Source organism: Catharus ustulatus, chromosome Z (genome assembly GCF_009819885.2).
Source record: "Catharus ustulatus isolate bCatUst1 chromosome Z, bCatUst1.pri.v2, whole genome shotgun sequence".
In the NCBI taxonomy this organism is placed as follows: Eukaryota; Metazoa; Chordata; class Aves; order Passeriformes; family Turdidae; genus Catharus; species Catharus ustulatus.
This window is the reverse complement of record NC_046262.2, coordinates 59,424,465-59,444,493: the sequence shown is the minus strand read 5'-3', so window position 1 is coordinate 59,444,493 and position 20,029 is coordinate 59,424,465. Positions and strand designations below refer to the sequence as shown.

Here is a 20,029-nt window from a genome sequence, read left to right as displayed (position 1 = left end):
GGTTGCAGAGCTTAAAACCATCCAGGTGGGTTTGGATATAACTGAATGAGAGAAGTGGCCAGTGATCTACCTCTGTACTGATTCTGGATGGTGGCAAGCACTCTGTGGGGGTGGCTGGAATGATGGTAAAAAGACAATTGGCAACATAGAGGGAAACACATCTGGACTTCTGAATTGTGGCAAGACATCTCTGCCTAGGTAGAGGAGTTGCTGCAAAAGTGTGTGCTGTAGATGCACATGCACCCAATATTCAGGCTTGTGAAGAGCACTGCAACAGCAGACAGGTGGATGAGCTGCCAAGGTTGAAGTGTCTTGGGTAGATCTGCACTGGCAACAAGAATGGCTTCTGGCTCAGTGGGCCCATGATGCCTCTGATCATCAGAGAAGAGATGCAACACAGAGATGGGCTTGTGATCCAGGGGTGGATCTAACCATAGACAGTGTTTCTCAAGTTATCCATAACTGGGAGATGTGCGCTGCCATCAAGCAAGCCAAGCAGGTGAAGCCCCTCTGGTATGGTGGGCGTTGGTCCAAATATAAGTACGGGGAGGCCTGGCAGATTGACTACGTCGCACTGCCTCAAACCCGCCAAGGCAAGTGCTACGTGCTGACCATGGTGGAAGCCACCACTGGATGGTTGGAGACCTACCCTGTGCCTCATGCCACTGCTCGGAACACCATCCTGGGCCTTGAGAAACAGGTCCTTTGGAGGCATGGTACCCCTGAGAGAACTGAGTCAGACAATGGGACTCATTTCAGTAATAGACATCTGGCCCAGAGAGCACAGGATTGAGTGGGTTTTCATGCACCAGTCTGCAAAAATTGAACAGTGCAGTGGACTTCCATAAAACCACATTGAAAGCAATGGGTATGGGACCTTCAAACATTGACATCTACATTTAGCAAAGGCCACCTGGTTAGTTAATACTAGAGGCTCAAGTATTAGAGGCTCTACGATTTGAGCTGGCTCTGCCCAATCCAAACTTCCATGTACAGTAGAAGGGAATAAAGTTGCAGTAGTGCGTATGAGAAATATGTAAGGAAGATAGTTTGGATTAGTGCTGCCTCAAGAAAAGGCAGACCCATCCATGGCATTCTTTTTGTTCAAGAACTTGAGCGCACTTGGTGGGTAATGCAGAGGGATGGGGAAACATGCTGTGTACCTCAAAAGGATTTTGGGTGAGAAGAGCCTGTAATGCAGAATTAGATAATACTGGTTGCTGAATGACACTGCCACTACATGCCATAACTACCAAAGACAAAGAGTATGGATGCTCCGGATACACCAGACATGAGCTCCTCATAGGACCCACAGTCATGGACTGAATGAACACAACAGACATCTTGGAGGGACAGCCATTGACTATGGAAGTGATACCTGGGTTTGTGTGTATCTGCGTAGGTGTGTATAAAGTTGGAAGGTATGGGAAGATAGAGTTAGTTTTCTCACAGTAGCAACGAGAGGGTCAAAACCTGGAGTCCTGTGGGCATGCCTAGGTGCATGTTCTATGCAACATACATCACTGCAGCAGGCTGGAAGTAAGGGAATCTTGCTTCCAAGAAAGAGGGGAGGCTCACAGTCGGGAAGAAAAACATAGGCACAAAGGGTCTATGCATGGTTTATTGTTCAGGGGCAGCATGGCACCAGGTCAGTCTTTGAGCACTTTTGCATATAAATCACCTTCTTTAGGTATACTTATGTTACTAGTATTGTTCTTCTTTCTGTTCATATTCTTACCTCATTGCTGTTTCCAATAAATTGCTCATATCTTAACTTGAGACAGCAGATAAACACCTGTTGTGCTACCTATCACTCCAACAAGTGGTAAAATGAAATGCTAGGCAGGACCAGTCATTGTTCTTCCCTGGATGGTATTCATTTTCCTTTGTGACTGGTAAGGCTGCCATGGAGAGTTGATTCATTTATTTGTGAACTGAATGAATTAACCGCAAGCAGGGTTGTTTAGTGAAGGCTACCAGAGTGAGTGATGCCAAAAGAATACTTTCAGATGGCAAAAATTCAGATGTGACATCAGGAAATGTGACATTTGTGTGAGACCTTTTTCACATTTTCTCACCTTTTTTACATGGTGTTCAAATGTTTTAATTTTTTTTGAGTTTACAGGACCTATACATCTGGCATCAATTAGTATTTTACACTGTTAACTGAACAGACTTCAGATTTTTTTCGTAGTTTTTCAGGGTTTTTTTTCTTTATGATGGTCCCTAGTAAAAATACTTGTTTTCTCTCCTTTTTGTTTGACAAACTGGATTCTAAGCATACATTTGGTTTTGGTATTAATATTCCCTAAAGTCAGCTTCAACTGTAATTTTTTTCCCAACCTTTGTTATGCAAAAGTGGCAGCATTTCAAGATTAAGAGAAAAGATTTTAAAAGAAACTAACAATGACCTGTTTTAAAGTAGGTGCAGTGAAACTGCTGCTTTTAAGCATGCCAGGAGAAAAACAGAAAAAAATGTCTTTTGAGATCTTATTTAAGTTACAGTTGCAACAACTCACAAGACATTGATGATATATGTTGGTTGAGGATCTTCAGGCTGTTGATAGAGTTTTACTGAAAATCACTCTCAAGTTGCAGAAGCTTCCCGAAGTTATAATTCCATGTTGGTCCTGTTTCCTTCATCTGTCCATAGAAAAATTGTGAATTTCAGAAAATTAGTTCAAATCTCATTTTTTGGAAAAATAAAAAACAAAACAGGAAGCCTGAAGGTTGCATTTGTGCTTTTACTTTGTGAAGATTATCTTGGAGAGAGGCTATGTCTCCATTTTCTACTCTCCCCACAAGCAAAGGAGAAGAAATTTGGAGCAGGGAGTGGAAAGAATGAAAGGTTACTAGCAAGAACTGAGTAGGAAAGAATAGGGGTCACTGGAAAGCTATATAAAGATGGAAAAAGTGATTCTACAGCTTGGAAGATGAGACAGCTACATGTGACGTAAGGCATGTGGGGATGTGTTGAAATGCGAAGCAGGCATTTCAAGATGATGCTTTTTAAGAAGGAGAAATAATTTCCACAGTGGCGTGCAAAGGCTGAGTTTAAATTAACAAGACAAAAAAAAAAAAGACATAACTGAATCAGAAAAGCATGTGGAGCATAACTTTCCTACAGCACTTATCTGTTCTTTCTTGGTCTGCTAAGTGTTGCCTTTGAAAAAATGAACTTATGGCCAGGAAAGTTACTGGCATTGACTGTGTTACTATAGCATGGCCTCAGTTTGAAAAATACCACTGAAGTTTGGAGTAATTTTTGATATGTTTATTGGATGCTGATTACACTTTGCACGGTAGATTTCTGCCCCGAATTGCAGAATAGGAAGTGATAGATGAAGACTGTAGGTGTCTCTCCAAAATCCTTTCTGTGGTGACTAATTTGTGGGTTGTGTTGTGTATGTCTGGTCTGGCTAAGGGAAAAAGCCAGCGGGAGTCTTAGTCTAGAATTTTTTAATAGGATTAATGTCTTGAACATTTACAGGGGTTTCCCCTCTACCTTTGTGTTCTTTGCACACAAGTAGAAAAAGAAAAGAGCATATCTGTGGAAGCTGGACCGATCTTGATAGACATGCTAGCTATGAAGATAACTTCATTCTGTTGAATAAACTGATTAAATTTTACAGTTCAGTGTATTCATGGACTCCAAATCTGTGACTACCTGGAAAAAAAGGGCATCATATTTTTAAGTCATAATGTGTAAGCTGTTTTTCTTAACAAAGAAGGAAAGTTCATGTGATCACTGAATGGAGAGAATAAATATATCCTGAATTCCAGCAAGTAATTCTATGAACATTCTTTTGTGGGGATTTTCTTTTTTCTTTTGTTGCGAGGGGGAAAAATGTCAGCACAGTTCCAGTGTTCTTTAGGTGACCGTATTTCCTTGCAAAAGAAAAGCAGTTTGTGCCTTAGCCTTCTTGCTGATTTCAGTTTGTGTGAGTCTAGTTTGTCTTGTCAAATGAATTTTTTTCCTGTTCTGGTTCAAGTTACAGTATGCCTTTTGAAACTTGTCCTGTGAATCTATTGTGAGTGGTCATGTCAGCAAGTGGTGCTGTACAAACTCAGACTGGTTTTGCAGCAGCCCAGGGTCTTGCATGTTGACTGCCTATCCAATTCTCTTGTTCTTCTCAACAGGTTTTTTTTTTCTTTCCCGTTAGGAATAAATATCAGTATGACTAGAGTCTGAGGAAGGGCTTTTGTGTTCCTACCAAGAGCTTGCTGGAGCAGAGCAGTGCAAGGACAGCAGGGGCGTTTTGAGCTACCATGGATATCCCCACTGATTTGGTGCCATCATCCATGATGTCCCAGCCTGAGGTGATTGAGGTGAGTAGATGTGGTGGTTTCAGTTTCATTTGCCAGGCATAAAGGAAGCTGTTAGCAGCTTCTCTGAGAGCATCGCTTCCTTGGCTGGGCTCATTCCCTTCTCACCAAAACTCAATTCATACCAAACCAGCACAGTAGACCACAATGAAACTCTAGCAAGTTTCATCTTCATCTCTTTCTTATTTTCTCGTTGAATCCTAGCTTCTTCTCCTCTCTCATTTTGAGTCATCAGGGGAATTTTCTGGAAATACTATATTAAAGACACTCATCACTTACCAGGAGTGTTTTTATACTTTGACACATGACATTGCTGTGTTATAGTACTACTTGTAGCAGAAAATTATGGCAAAATATGATCTGTAATGTGGATAACTTGGAATAATACCAAACAAACTTTCAGGTTCAGTGTTCTTATCAGAAAAGTTTTAAGTGAAAAGCAGTAATAAAATTAATCATATGTTTACCACTACGAACACCCTAATCATACTTTCATGAAACCTCTGTGTGTTTCAGACTCGTTTATAAAAGTGGTTTCTTAGCTTTATGTACTGAACACCAAGTACTTGAGTATTCTGATAAAATAAAAACTGCAAACAGAAAAGGAGATGTTCACAACAGTGAAGATTTCATTTCAGAAAAGCACTTTGAAAGTCCTTTTGACTTCACATAGACCCAATTGCCTGTTACAAGTTAAAACATTTAAGGATATGAGTTGTGTCTTTTACTCAAAAAGGAACCACAATAATTAAGGTAGATATAAGAAAACTGGATACCAATATTTTTTTGCTTATTTTTTGCTATTCTTGTTTGCTGCAGATTCTTTAGCTCAAGAAACTGCAGCTCTCAGCAACAAGTGCCTAGGCTCTATGAATTTAGGAAAAAACACGTCCACTACTGAGTGATGATGTGATAGGAGCTAAATCCAAAGTCTGTTTTTGAGAAACTTCCTATTGTTACTCTTCTTCCTGTGTTTCAAATGGAGGACTAGTGTATTTTTGTTGCTTTTTGAGTCTCTGTTAAGGTTCCAGAAGGATTTTTTTTCTTTACAGCACAGCAGACTACTTGGTAGAAGGCGCCCTGGCTGCATAGCTACTGCCAAATCTTCTCCCTTTCTGGGGAAAGGGTTCCTGCAGGCCCTTACCACACATTTGCACCTCTGTCTTTGTAGGCTGCCTCTTCAGAGCCTTCTCTATGTATGAATGTAGTGCGTTAACCTTGGCTGAGCACCAGCTGCCCATCAAGCGGCTCTATCAATCCCCTTCCCAGTGGAACAGGGAAGAGAAAAATAATATGGAGAAGAACTTGAAGTTAGAGATAAGGCAGTTTACTAAAGCCAAAGAAAACAAAGTGGAATTTTTTGTGTGTATAAGTGAAGGGGAAAATAAATTAATCGCTGCTTCCCATCAGTGAGTGATGCTCAGCCACTTCCCAGGAAACAGGGCTTCAGCATGTGGAGCATGACTGCTCTGGAAGGCAAACACTGTAAAACAACTAATGTATCCCATTCCTCCTCCTGCCTTGCCTCAGCTTTTTTATGAGGAATATTGCTTTGTCAGTTTGGCTTAGCTGGCCTGGTTGTGTCCCCTCCCAGGATCCCAAGGGGCACCTTGATGGAGGGAGGAATGTTGGAGAGACAGTGCTGATGCCGTGTCAGTGCTGCTCAGCAATAGCCAAAACTGGTGCGCTATCAGCACCTTTCCAACTACCTGTGCAAAGCACACGGCTGTTATGGGAAAATGAACTCCAGCCCAGCCAGACTCAATATAATCTCCACCCCTTATTCCATACCTGTGACTGACCTCTGATTGTTCCTTTGTATTTATTTTTCATTACTAGAACCCCTTTTTACACACACAGTCATCTTAAACTACATCCTTAAACCATCTCTCTACCAAACACACATTTTCATTAATTACTGTCCCCTCCACTTTCACAGATAGATATTATTTTCCTGTTTCATGGGCTTCCTTCATCCCTCCAGATTTCCAGTCCATCAGGATGAATGGAAAGGACAGGACAAGTGGTATGCTTGATCATTGGGCACCAATACCAGTGTAGCTTGGGTTGTCATTGTATTCTCCTTGCTCCACAAAATCCATCCTTCATCAGCTCATGTCACTCCTTCTACTTTACTTTCTGCTACATACAACTTACACCACCACAGTATATTTTTGCCCCAGGATTACATCTCCTTGAGACACACAACATGTCTCCCCATCCTTCTGCATTACCCTCCAAATCATTGCCCACCAAGTACATCCAGGGCCTTGGGCAAAGACAATCCCACTAATGCATTTGCCTTACTGTCAGGAGAAACCCACACAGACTTACCCAACCACTTCCCTGTGTAGTGCAGGGACCGTATCTCCTACCACAGTGTGAAGGGATTTTGTTTGGGTAGGACCAAGACAGTCAGCAGATCCCAGGCAGTATTAAGCAGCCAAAGGGCTTCCGCTAAATTTGCTTCCATGGCCCATTACCTAATGCTCTTAAAATGGTCTTCAGCAGTCCACTATACCTCTGAAACTTCCTAGGGGATCATGGCTGATAAGGGATGCGGTATATCCACCCAGTGCTGTGTTTCTTTGCCTGGGAGTTCATGAGGTTTTTTTGAAAATGCGTCCCTTTGTCTGATTCGATTCCCTCTGGCGTACCACATCGCTACAAAATGTGTCTCTCAGGGCCTGAGATGGTGTCCCTTCCAAGCAGTGGCTATGCTTTAGAGGGTATGTTTCCAGCCAGACAGTTGTTACCTCTACTATGGTGAGTATGTAGCTCTTGCTGTGGTGTGTTTGTGGCAGTAGTCCAGTGTAGTCAGTTTGCCAGCCCTCACCATAATGGAAACCCAGCCACTACCCTCAATTCCAAGGAGATTTCACTCATGTAGATTGCTTGATTGCAGCATGTTTTATATTTATGTATATCTAAGGATTGTTGTTCAGGACAAATGCCTTCTCAAAAGGAGAATAAGAACCGCTGTAGTGTAAGAATGAGCAGAAGAAAAGCTATCACTTGTGAAGGACTTGATGATCAGCATGGTTATCTTTCTGTTGTGCTGAATAAATTCATGTATCCTGGATCTGCAGGGAGTTTTTGATGAATAAATTCTGCCTGGACTTACATCACAAAGACTAGAAATAAACAGATGATTCTGGTCATTGATTAGTAATCTAAAAGTTTTCCTCCACACTCAAGTTTTAGAAACTGTGCTTTAATGGGATTTGATTTGAGAGCCAAAAAGAAATTACAACAAGAAGCAAAGGAAAGACTGGCATCCCAGTGTAGGATATTATGGTAGAAAAAGTAATATTCTCTCATCGTCATGTTGTAAACGTAGGCTCAAAATAGGTATCTGTATGAGAAGACTTAAATGCTTGCATAAATTCCCACAGATCACAGTAAATCACTGTGGATATGACAGTTGATAAAAGTCTTCAATCATATATAAAAGAATAACATCTCCACACAATCTTCTGAGAGCCATCTATATGTTTTTGAGAGTAAGGAAGACCTTTATAACAGACAAGGACATAGTGAGATACATATGTAAAGAGGCAGTTGCTAGATTAAATATTGAAGTAAAGCACTTTTCATACTTGGACTGCATGGGCTTTTGTCTTTCATGTTTGGAATGAGTTTTTGGATACAGTTTAGAAAACAATATTGATTAAAACATTCTGGGCCCCCCCCCGCCCCCAGAGGACGTTATTTTGCCTTTTGAAATTGAGGAGATGCCACAGTGTGCTGCAGAAGTAATTTAGAGACTAGTGTTTTAAGGAAGGATTTTTTTTTTAAACTTGGAAGTAACATTGCATGCCTTTTGCATGAGCTAGATGGCATCTTAGTTGCAAAAAGAAGAGTTTTGCTGCTTTACTTTGAATTTGCTTTGGTTGGTTTTTCTTAATCCTTATCTTGAAACTTTCCTTTGGTATTGCCAGCATAGTTGGCTTCCTTCACATTTGGTCAATTTAGACTCAAAAGTAAATACTATCTTTTTCATATATATCTATACCTATATATGTATATGCATACATGTTTATACATTGCAGTAAAAAATTTTCCTCTGCTTATCATCAGTCCTTTGACTGCACCAAGCAAACAAGCTTATTTCCCCTGGGAGAGAATCTCTGAGACCTCAGCAGGACCTTTTCTTTAAGCCAGAAATCCTTCTGATAGGTTTTTGCTTGGACTTCAATCTTGGCACCACAATAAGAGAAGTTCCTGTTAATTGAGTAGCAAATGGTACTTCCCCAAGATTTATCCTCTGAGTCAGATAACAAAAGGTTCACATTTTGAAAAAAAGTTTTTGCAAGTCACTTCTGGGTACCAGATGTGAGATGGCTAGTACTGTCTTAAATATTCTTACAGCTGGTGTGTCAACATAAGACCTGCTTCTGGTGATTCTCTACAACCCTCTGTTGAAGCCACATATTTGCTGCTGTCATGTTTCTTCTTCATACATTCACAATGCACTTATTATTCAAATCTCCTTTCTTCTTTTCCAACCCCATTTGTTATCAGGCACAAGAAGAGCACAGGCATCCTGGTCATGTGTAAAAGTGAAAGATAAGTAAAGTTTCAACGTGTTTTACCTGTCCATAGCTGTGATCTGACATAGAAAATAGTTAGGGGACAGCATTCCCAAAATGAAACAAAAAATTTCCCAAATATGCCTTGAGCTTTTGCCAGGGGATTTCATTGTAAGGCAAAAAAGATCTCAGATTAATCACAATGAATCACAATCTAGTGATTTCTGACTATATAAGCTGTTCTGCTCTTAAAGAGGGAGAGCTAAAATTTAACAGAACTTTTTGATTTTTAATTTGGAGATATTTTGTACACGTTATGACTTCATGCCTCAAATATGAATAAATACAATTATCTCACAGAAACCTGACTAATCTGATAATGCATTAAACAAAGTTAAATAATTCTATAAGAGGCATTTAGCATCCCAGAGGGCTTTGCTGTTCGCAAAAAAAAAAAAGAAACATCACAAGTGATGACCCATACGGATGAAAGTATTCTCTGAAGTGATTAGTATTTTCTCTCTTTGTGAATGGCATGAGATGAATTCTGCAGTAAAAGCTTTGAAGAAGTAATGATTTGAGCTCCAGTTACTTAATGAACCAGGGACTTCCAACAGTGTCTCAGAAATGCTTAAAACAAAACAACAAAAATTCGTCCTTCTCTCTTTGCTTTTGCCAGCAGTGGATCAGTCAAATGCTGGAAGCAAATGAGTACGTTTGAATAACTGACTTGCAGCTGTTCCAAAGAGAAATCCAGAGCAGTTTCCATTAGAATGGCCTTTCATGGCCAGAGCCAAAAACCACTTCTCCTACTCTGTGCCATTGAGTACATCTCTATTTTCTCCTTGTTTTGTTTGAATTGGAGTGCAAGAGCTTTAAACTATCATTACCATGGAATGGTTATCCTTCTCATAATATACTTGAGAACAGGCTGCTGAGGGCTGGCACAGCTGTTGTCACCCCTTCCCCCAACCAAGCACAACGCAATTTGCATTTTGGATTTGGTGCCCAAGTTTTTGCAGTCAACAAGTGTGTGGATTTTTTTTTTGTCCCCCTTGAGCTGAATAAACAAATTAGCCTTGTTACCAAAACAGGCCTCTGGTGGTGGTAAATACAGCAAACAAGAGAACAAAAGGCAATGGTGAGTCTGGAAAAAACAATTTGTGATTAGAAATGAATCCACCCAGTTGCAGACATCATAGGGGAAACTAAAATACCGGTACATTTTTTTAAAAGAAGTTATTTTACTAGATGAGATTACTGGAGGTTCAGAATGCATCTCCATTTTGTTTAAAGTGGACAATACTGCCTTAAAGACAACTGCTCAGTAATGTGTGAACAAGTTAGTTATAGAGATCCCATTGTTTCTAAAGCTCTGAGACAAAGATTTTTCTATGATCTGTTTATATATTTCACAAATATTTCAATATGTCAAAGCAAAAGAAACCTAAATTGTCTAACGTATATTTAATGAAAAAAATGTTTCCTATTGTAAACATAGAAGAGTCTTCATATTTCCATCTGTAAATCTCTCATTTCCAGTCTCAAAATGAAATTTGCTGTGCTCGTTGACATAAGCATTTTGCTCGTAGGCTGAACTCTCCCAAGTGCTCACTTTGCTGGTTAGCTTGGTGAGGAGCAAGGTGAGGTGTGCCCTGGAGATGGAAGCAACTCTAATGTAGTCCACAGTGGTTTTTAGCATAAAATTGCAGTCTTTGAGCTGCTATAGCCAATAATTAAAACTCCCAGCTTGGTTGACTAACTGGGCCTAAAGGATGCACGTTGTAAATCATTATGCAGGAAAACTCATTTGGGATGTTATAGGTGCAGATTTTTTTTCCTCTCCAACTGCTTCTAATCTGGCTTCTGAGGGGCAGAGATAGGATCCTGTGTGCTGTACCACTCTCCAGAAAACCCCTCCCAAGTTGGGGGTCTGTCCTGAGCTGCACTCATCCTCACAGCAGCTTTCAGGGACTCACTGCAGTTTGGATGTCTGTGATGTTCAGGTTGAGGGTAAGGCAGGTGGGCAACTGGGAGTGAGCTAGGCAAGATAGGGGAGCAGCCAAATCAGCATCATCACAAAGACATTTTCTGAAGGCATAAGAGGTGGAATATTTCAATCACTAAATGAGATGGTGGAATATAATTGTCTTCCTGTGTCTCCCACAAAGCCACGAAGTGTTGAGCCTGTGCCCATGTTTGGCTAGTGTTTGTGAAGCTCAGCTTGTCATGAAAGCTACCCCAAAGGAAAAGAAGTTTTTATGAGCTTTGCAGAAGCCCTTTCTGTACTTTGTATGGAACATTTGGGCCTAAGTACCAAATTTGGGCTCAATATGCTCTACTTGCACCACAGCAAATTACTTTATTTTTGCAATATCTCAGCATTACAGTGGAGATCTCCCTTTGAGAGGACCTGGGAAAGTAGAGATGGGGTGGCAGAACAAATATAAATCCGTAATAATCAACATAAATAAGCTAATCTAGGAATCCACATGAGTGTGTGATGATGTAGAGCTATGTTCTGATTCAAGCAGTGTTTCCTCCTCTACTGGAAAATTTTCCTATGAACATTTCTGTAGTACTCGTGAGGGACACAGCTCATCTGAAAATGCTGGATCCATGGAAAAGGAGCAACAATACAACAGTGTGTGAATTGCTGGCTAAGTTGTACATGAATGAGGTCACTTTTTTTTTCTTTTTGGTTTTTTGTTTTTTGCTTTTTGGTTTTTTTTTTTTCAATTATTCTAGCTTTTAATTTCTTATATATCATTTTGCTTGCAGTATTTTGGAAGGTCAGCAAACTCTCTGGTTCTATAGCCAATCTGTGGAGGTCATAATCATAGTTAATCAATGAGTTATATCAACTTATGAATGATATCAATCAACTTATGAGTTATATCTTCCGAGGATAAAACTGCCTCTTTTCACACTGTTGCTGGTGACTAGGTCTCTTTAACACACTGAGTTCCTAGATATGTTGAGCTGCATTTCCAGTTATAAACTGTAGGACACAGAAAAATTCTCAGTTGAATTTCTAGTAGTTGGGACATTTGTCAGCTCTGAGATTCTGTTGTAATACAGTCTGCTGCAAAAGCATCCTAAAAATTACTGGATGCTCTAGCTGTTGCCATATGATCCTTAAGTAACTTAATGCTTTAGGATGTTTTAGTAGCATTAAAGGGATCCACTTGCAGAGAGAATAATTTCCTCCTGTCTTGTCAGCTTTGTGAAGGGCAAAATTATTCTAGTGAAATGAAGTAAACTGCTGTGACAGAACCACTCCATCTTATTATACAGGTTTATCTTTAAGTCCATTGAATGGTTACTTTGGGAGATGCAGTTCTGAAGAGGAGGAGCCATTCTGTGCTGGTGATAGGGGTTCATACTTTCATTGTGCAGATGAAGAATATGTATGAATCAGGACCCTTGTCTTGTGACGTCATTATTTTTTTTACTTCTACTTTTATCTTTAAAGGAAACACATCTTTTCCACTTTATTTTAAAGCTTTTCTTTCATGTTCTGCAGCTTGAAAAGTAGTCTGTGTTTTTCATTAGGTAATAGACAACTGTTTTTGCAAATTAGATTTTTTTTTTCTCATCTGTTACAACTTTACTGTCGCAAACCCCACGTTTAGCAGTTGTGGGTTGACGTATTTACATATTGATTCAATTATGCCTATACGTACTTGCTTATCCTTATTTTAAAGATATTTTTAATTTATACTCTTCTTTGGGGATTTTGAAGTTGGTAGTTCCCTGAAGTTTTTCAGCTTGACCCTTTCTGGTAAACTTAAGGTATTTACCTAAGCTGAAGGCAGTGGTGCTGATTTCCATCCTGTACTAAATGAAAAGACCTAAGACAGTTATTATGGTTTTGTAGTCTTACTTTACCACACCAATGTTAGAAAAATTAATTTCATCTCCTCTGGGTTCTGGGTAAGAAAACAGTGGCATGTGGAGGTTAATTCAGCAAAAGACAAAAAAGAGAGGAGCAGAGTGTGTTTGGATAGTTTAGGGTTAAGATATTTTTAAGGGATTTGCTGGATATGGACTCTTTTTTGTGGCTTATAAGTTTGAAAAGTGCTGTAAAAATCAGACCTTAGTATTCAAATAATGCTCTGCTCTGTTTCAACAAGAAATAGATGCACCCGTGTGATTACTGGGGGTTGGGAGAGAGTAGCTTGCCTTTTTTTGTTTCATGGAATGAGGAACACCCCAAACGTTGAGACTGCAGAGAGGTTTGTAAACTGATCATCTTCCCCTCAGGCACCTTGTGCTAATTAACACTTTGTTTAGGCGGGATCAATCAATGGTATTTGAAGACTTTTTGATGTCTGTTTTCCACCCCAAGCATCTCTCCATACATTACCCTTACCGAGTGAGCTGTCACTCACCATGGAGCTGGCAGGATCCAGAGATCCCCTCTCACCTTCTGCTCTAGGCAGACAGTATGTTCTTCATTCCTGTCTCTGCCCCAGGAGGGACAGGTAGTAATTGGCTGCTCTCCCAAGGACATCCAGTGGTCCAGCTGCTGTGGATCCAAATCCTCACACTGTTCTTTAGGGTGTGATGTAGAGGTGGAGCAGATGAATCAGGCACAAAACATGGGAAAGCTTGCATGGGCTCTTCTTCACAGTGTTCCCACTGGCACCCTGGTGGTGTGATCCCATACAACCAGAGGAAAGGAGACGAGGCAAATAGTGCCTGAAAACGCCAGTGCCAAGATGAATTGAATGGCTAATTGCTGAAGAAGAGTGAGTTTTGTTTTTTAAGTCCTAGTTCCAAATTTCCTGGTTTGTGCTGTGGTTATGTCTCCTCATAACAAGAGTTTTAATTCCATGTGCTTGTGATTTTCTTTGATTTGGAACAACCATGTGCTGGGTCGTCTTCATATGGCGAGAGAAGACTTTGCTTTTAGCCTGCTTTTACTCCATTTTTCTTTATCTGTCTTGTTGGTTTATAACTCAGTGTTTACTTCTTCCACACAGATGCATCCTAGAGGTTTAGTTAACATGGGCAATTTGCAGCTCAGTTTGTTTTAAACTTCTGTGGAGATATACTGAATGGATGAGGTAAATCTCTGGGCACCACACATCTGGCTGACACAGGCTGTGAAACACACTCAGTGAAACTTCAGGAAATTAAAATATAAACTTCCCTGCCCCTTTTCCTGCAGGGGCAGGAGAGGGGATGGGTTCTGCCTGCTTGCATATGCCTTTGTGGTATGTTAACACTTTGAGTACTGAGAGATACAGTGCATTTCTTTCCTTCTTTCCAGTCAGCATCACAGCTAAATGTGATGCCTTGGGATTTTTATGTTTGTGACCTGGGAGGTCAAAACATTCCTTTAAGATGGCATCTGAGAAAGCTGATCATCTGGAAGTTCCCTGTTTGAACTTTTGCCAGCAAACTATCTCATCTTCTCTTCTTTTCCTTGGGTGGGGGGGAGGTGGTGAAAAGATTACTTTTAAAGGAGATTCCAGGCTTTAGATTAGAATGACTTAAAAAGAAAACTTCTCAAAAATACCTCCTTACATGAACACAGCATTTTGTTTTTCTGTCTTCAAAATAAGAGAAGCAGCAAGTGAGCCTCATGCTAACTTCTCTGAGATTGCTGAAGTGCTTTCATGCTTTTAAATTGAACAGGTCTGGCTCTGTAGCATTTTGCATACTCTTATGTGTGTATGTATGTTCTACCTTGGCTTGGCATTTTGTGAAAAAGTCATATTTTTTGTCATATTTTGTTTCACATTTCAAACGAAAAGTAGGGGAGAATATTGCACAATCAAGTAATCATTCACATTTTAAGCCCTGGTACAAAACAAAAATACAAAGAAAAAAAATAAGGAAAAAGAAGGTAAAAGCATAATACCTGCCACATTTTAAATTTCTGAATTAAGAATATGTGTTTCTCCAGGTGTAGCAGGCCTCTTTCCACAGGAGCAACAGTGGAACAGGAATCATTATATGTGGACAGCAGACATCTGAAAGAAAAAAAAAACAAAAACAGAGTGACAAATACACAGGCAAAGAGAATTTATTCATGATCACAAATATCCACTGGATCCTGCATCCAGATATTCCTACAGAGACTAAAAATCTTGTGCATTACATAATTAATGCAGATGTTGGCAAGCTTTTATAAGGGCCACTAATTCATTCATGTGACTTCCTCTCTCCCTCAAGGGTTTTTATACTTGACCTGTTATTACTACAAGGTCTTTAACCAAAGAATTAAAGCCAGATGTCTTGTAGCTAGGTCTCCTTTTGTTAAATGTCCCTTATAAATATTTTTTTATATGTAGCAGATCCTACATGAGAACTTTTAAAATTTCTTAAATAATTAAGGCTAAAAGGCTTCAAACCCAAGGGTTGATGTATCCTAGAGGAACAATAAAAGTATTATACTCACTGTGCGGAGAAATACTATTTACTCTAACTTTTTATTATCCTGGGACTGCAAATGTTTCTGGTCCATGTTTAGGCTGGAGGTAAAATCTTTCTTAAAAGACGTTTTTCTTTAGCATAAATTTAAATGTCATGTAGTCCATTTGGGATATAGGTGGAAGGTTTTGTATAATGCTTTATTGGAATTGACTTAATTGCATTGACAAATGTAGAAATGAAAAGAAACAGAAACAGCTTTGGGTAATTCTAAGGAGATCTTTATCAGACACTATTTTCACTTGAGCCAACTTAAAAATTCTGTTTCCCAATTCTGTACATTTTTGTTTTCAACAAGAAGGTTAGGTTAGCTGTCGCACTTCCTGCAGAGTAACTGGAGCTGTCCAAAACATATTGCTTACTTTATGTTTTAATGGGAACAAGTTACCATCTTTTAGTGTTGTTGGTTTGTTCCTTGATTGGACTTCTTACCTGCATTGCTGAAACTGGTCCTGCTTTTGTAAAAATTCAAGTTTAGTTGATAGAGTTCCAAAGCAATAAAAGCAGAGAAGCAAAAACAGGTCTTGTAGAAAAAGACTTTTTTTAACATGTGTTTCTCGGTTTGATTTTTTTTCTTTAATTTATTTTTTACATCTTTGTTGTTTACCCATGCTAAACAAGGAACCAGGATGTTATTCAGAGGGGTTTCTTGTCTTAAGGTTTGCCTTTTGGGAATTGCACCTTGAGTAATTGAGTGGAACTGAGAAAGGAAACTCATTAGGCATTTTCTTTTAAGCCAACAGTTTTATCCAAAACTTCCACATTCTGGTGGAACATGGGCTTGTTTTTTGCTCCCCTAGCTGTTCTCTGTGGAGTACTCTGCAAAGAAAATAAATCATGTGTTCTCTGACATAGCCACGAGAATATTTAATGCAGGAAATAAGGTTGGATGCTCTTAACACTAGTTAAGCCAAATATTACTTTTCTTATTTCTTGGCTCACTCCTATTTCAAATTGGAATAAGTTAGTTCTGGTGAGTTATATTTAAAAGCATTGTGTATTTCAAACCATTTCTAGAAACGTGGCTAGTGCTCATAGAAATGCTATGTCATGCTTCCTTTATTGTTCATAAAAGCACTTTTTATGGACATACATCATCCCTGGTAAATTGCAGTCTGAGAGCATACTGACAATCTTTATTCAGGGTTTTCCTCCCATGTTTTAAGGTAGGACAGGAAGGAATACCCATGGTAAAAAATTGAGTAAGTTAAAACCTTCACAGAAATGTAATGCACATTTCCTCCTCCTTGAAGAGCTGTTCTTCTGCTACAGTCAACCAACAGCTTTGTGCACTGATAACATAAATAAGGTGTCTAGCAGAGTTAATTTTTCTTAATTATGAATTGCATGCCTTTCCCTTTAACTGAATCAGCAGGTCTGCTTGGCCAGAAGCTCATTTTCTATGCAATTTACAACTACATCAGAACTCATGCTGGCTCCCAGAGCAGATGGAACCATTTCTGGTTGTTTCTAATCTGGTTGCTGTTACTAGATTCCTCAGAGCAATTGTTTGTGAGTTGTGGAATGCCATTTAGTCTGAAAAAATTAATTTGTTCTGAAGCATGTTCCTTTCCTGTCCCCTTCCCCGCTCTTTGTGTATGTCTCGTCCATGAAGGCAATTATATGTTTTCGGTTCTGATGTCATTCTGGTTTTTTTTTCTCTCTCTTTTTTTTTTTCCTCTTCTTTCAGTCCACAGCCATGAGTGAACCACAGTGCTACTACAATGAAACCATTGCCTTCTTTTATAACCGAAGTGGAAAACATCTAGCAACTGAATGGAACACTGTCAGCAAGCTTGTAATGGGACTGGGGATTACCGTCTGCATCTTCATAATGCTGGCCAACCTCTTGGTTATGGTGGCTATTTATGTCAATCGCCGATTCCACTTTCCTATTTATTACTTAATGGCCAACTTAGCTGCTGCGGACTTTTTTGCAGGGCTGGCCTACTTTTACTTAATGTTCAACACAGGACCCAACACTAGAAGGCTGACTGTAAGTACCTGGCTTCTCCGTCAGGGCCTCATTGATACCAGTCTGACCGCCTCTGTAGCCAATTTGTTGGCCATTGCTATTGAGCGGCACATTACAGTTTTCCGAATGCAGCTACATACTCGGATGAGCAACCGTCGAGTGGTCGTTGTAATTGTTGTTATCTGGACTATGGCCATCGTCATGGGTGCCATTCCAAGTGTCGGATGGAACTGTATTTGTGATATCACTCATTGCTCCAACATGGCACCACTCTATAGTGACTCCTACCTGGTCTTCTGGGCTATTTTCAACCTGGTCACTTTTGTGGTCATGGTGGTCCTGTATGCTCACATCTTTGGGTACGTTCGCCAAAGGACTATGAGAATGTCCAGACACAGTTCTGGGCCCCGCAGGAATCGGGACACCATGATGAGCCTCCTGAAGACTGTGGTCATTGTGCTTGGTAAGTGCTTACTTTGCCCACCCTGTTCTCCCTCCTCTATTTCTTATCAGGTGATTTCAGTAATGCATGGTCAGCTCCTGGGGGTCAGCAGAATTTGGAAGACACTAGAAGAGATGCAGACAATAAGAACTCCCAGAGTTCACTAATGTGACCACTGGGACTATCAAGCTTATTGATGAGAGTTCATGTAACATGGTCACTCAGCCCTGTAACACAAAACTGTGAAAATCCAGATGTAATGTGGTTTATTTTTGCAGCAATACATGTTTAAAACCTTAAAATAGTGCAGGGATGGCTTGGTACTCCACTGAATTACCTGTTGTCTCCTTTTTTGCCGCTTGAAAGGTGTCATGTGTATTCATGCAAAATTCCAGTATATGAAGAACAGTGAGGGGCTACAGGTTATTTACAAAAAGATTGTGTGTTAAGCAGGATGGCATGTATTCAGTCCTATAATGTACACATCAATTTGGTACACATCAATATCTGATCATGTGGTAATATAGGAAAGTGGCATGTGAGATACTGGTGTGCTTCAGCACACTGCTCAGGAGGTGCCTAAGCTTCAGACCTTGGCATGAGGGAAATACCATGACACACTTTGGATTCAGGAGGTTCATGTCATTTTGTGCATAGTTTTACTTGGGTTTTGTCTGGGGCCCCCAGTTTCGTTATGCAGAGACACAGCTTAAATGCTGAGTATTGTTCCCTGGTGATCTTCTTTGCTGTTCTGTTCTTTGCTGCTGCAGATGATAGCGAGCTGAAGGCAGCAAGGATGGTGCAGGTTGTCTCCTTGTCCCAATATGTGTTCTCACCTATTAGGTCTTCTTGTACAGTACACGGGTCTCTAGGTATTCCAGTACCCTCTTGCATCAGATGGTTGCCTAATAGTCTATAAATGCAATTGTTATTCCCAAAGTCCACAAAGCCCAAAGTGTAGCCCCATTTATCTCCTTGACATTATGGTTCCCATAGGTTTATGCTGTGACTTGTGCTTTTTATCGCAAACGTGGCAGAATGGTTGCAGAGAATCAGTGTGAGCCACTGTGTCAACTCACCTGTGAGAATTTACATGTTGTACTCTGACCTAGTGATTTGCTTTTTAACCAGAGTATGAATTGTGCAGTTAACTAACCTTTTAAACCATTGATAAGATGTATTCCTCCATGTCCTGCTCTTCTCTTCAGGGGAAGAACTTCTATGAGTTTTGCAAGGGAGATTATAGCAGTTGGTAAAGCCTCTCCTGACATCCTGGTGACTCAAAAATCTGTCCCTTCCCATCTCCACAGTTCTCATTGCAGAAGGCAAGATGAGGTTAAGAATACAAAGAAAATTTGGGGGTTGCAGTCCTCTTTTAGGAAACAGTTCTATGTTTTCCTTCCTGAAAACATTATTGTTGATACAGAAGAGTAGTATTTCCTATGAGGTGAAAGACTGGCTCAGACTTACAAAAAAAAAAAAGGCAAAAGACTCCCAAAAAATGGGTGGAAAATAATAAGGACTTCTACTAATGCAATGTGGAGTTGTAGCAGTAAACAGTCATGGAATAAATAGCAAATGTCAGCTAATCCCAAGCATGTGTAGTGTTAGAGGTATGTGTATGCAGCAGGAAGGATAGGTGGTGACCGCACTGTCCTCCCTTCTCCTGTGAGAAGAGGTCAGAGGGAAGACACACAGGCCACTATGGCCACAACAGTAGTGGTGTACAAGAAACATAAAGTGATCCTTTTTTTCCCTAATAAGTATAATATTTTCAGGTATTGTTCTAGAAAGAATGAAACAACTCCAGGGGTTAAGGGGCATTAGCTAAACTGAAGGTGAGTTCAGTTTAGCTGCAGATGTACTGCATTTATACCTCTGATTTCTCATTAAGGAGAGATTTTTCAGGACTGCAACTGGCACATGTTGAAGGTTTCTTCAAAATTCAAATAGGATCTTATTTCTTGTTGCTGCTACACTTCAGCGTTTCACACACACTGTATTCAAACATCTCTTCTAATCTGCATAAAATACCATTTACAGAAAACAATAACTCAATATTTTATTAAATCTGTTCAAGGGAAACAGAGGCACTTGTAGTTTGTGACACTCTTCATCATTTTTGCAGCTCCCACCTTGGTATTATTTTGTAAAGGGTTTGGGTTTTGGTTCGGTTTGGTTTTTTTCCTAAGCAATGTGGTTACTAGAGGAAAGCTAGAGGAGTCATAGGCCTGTAGTGTAATGAAGCAGCAATGCCTCAATGCCTCACCACCTGTGAGGAACATTTGCAAGATAAAGATGGTTGGGAAG

The 20,029-nt window shown here is 40.0% G+C and overlaps 1 protein-coding gene across 3 annotated transcripts in view; it reads left to right on the top strand.

Moving 5' to 3' along the window:
- The window catches only part of LPAR1 (lysophosphatidic acid receptor 1), a 70,368-nt gene that overhangs the window by 20,536 nt on the left and 29,803 nt on the right, over positions 1-20,029 (top strand). For all 3 annotated transcript variants that reach the window (XM_033084965.1, XM_033084966.2, XM_033084967.2), the window contains exons 2-3: positions 4,164-4,329; positions 16,993-17,740. In XM_033084965.1, the coding sequence (XP_032940856.1) occupies positions 4,270-4,329; positions 16,993-17,740 (808 nt within the window). In that variant the 5' untranslated portion in view covers positions 4,164-4,269. The remainder of the gene's footprint in view (positions 1-4,163; positions 4,330-16,992; positions 17,741-20,029) is intronic.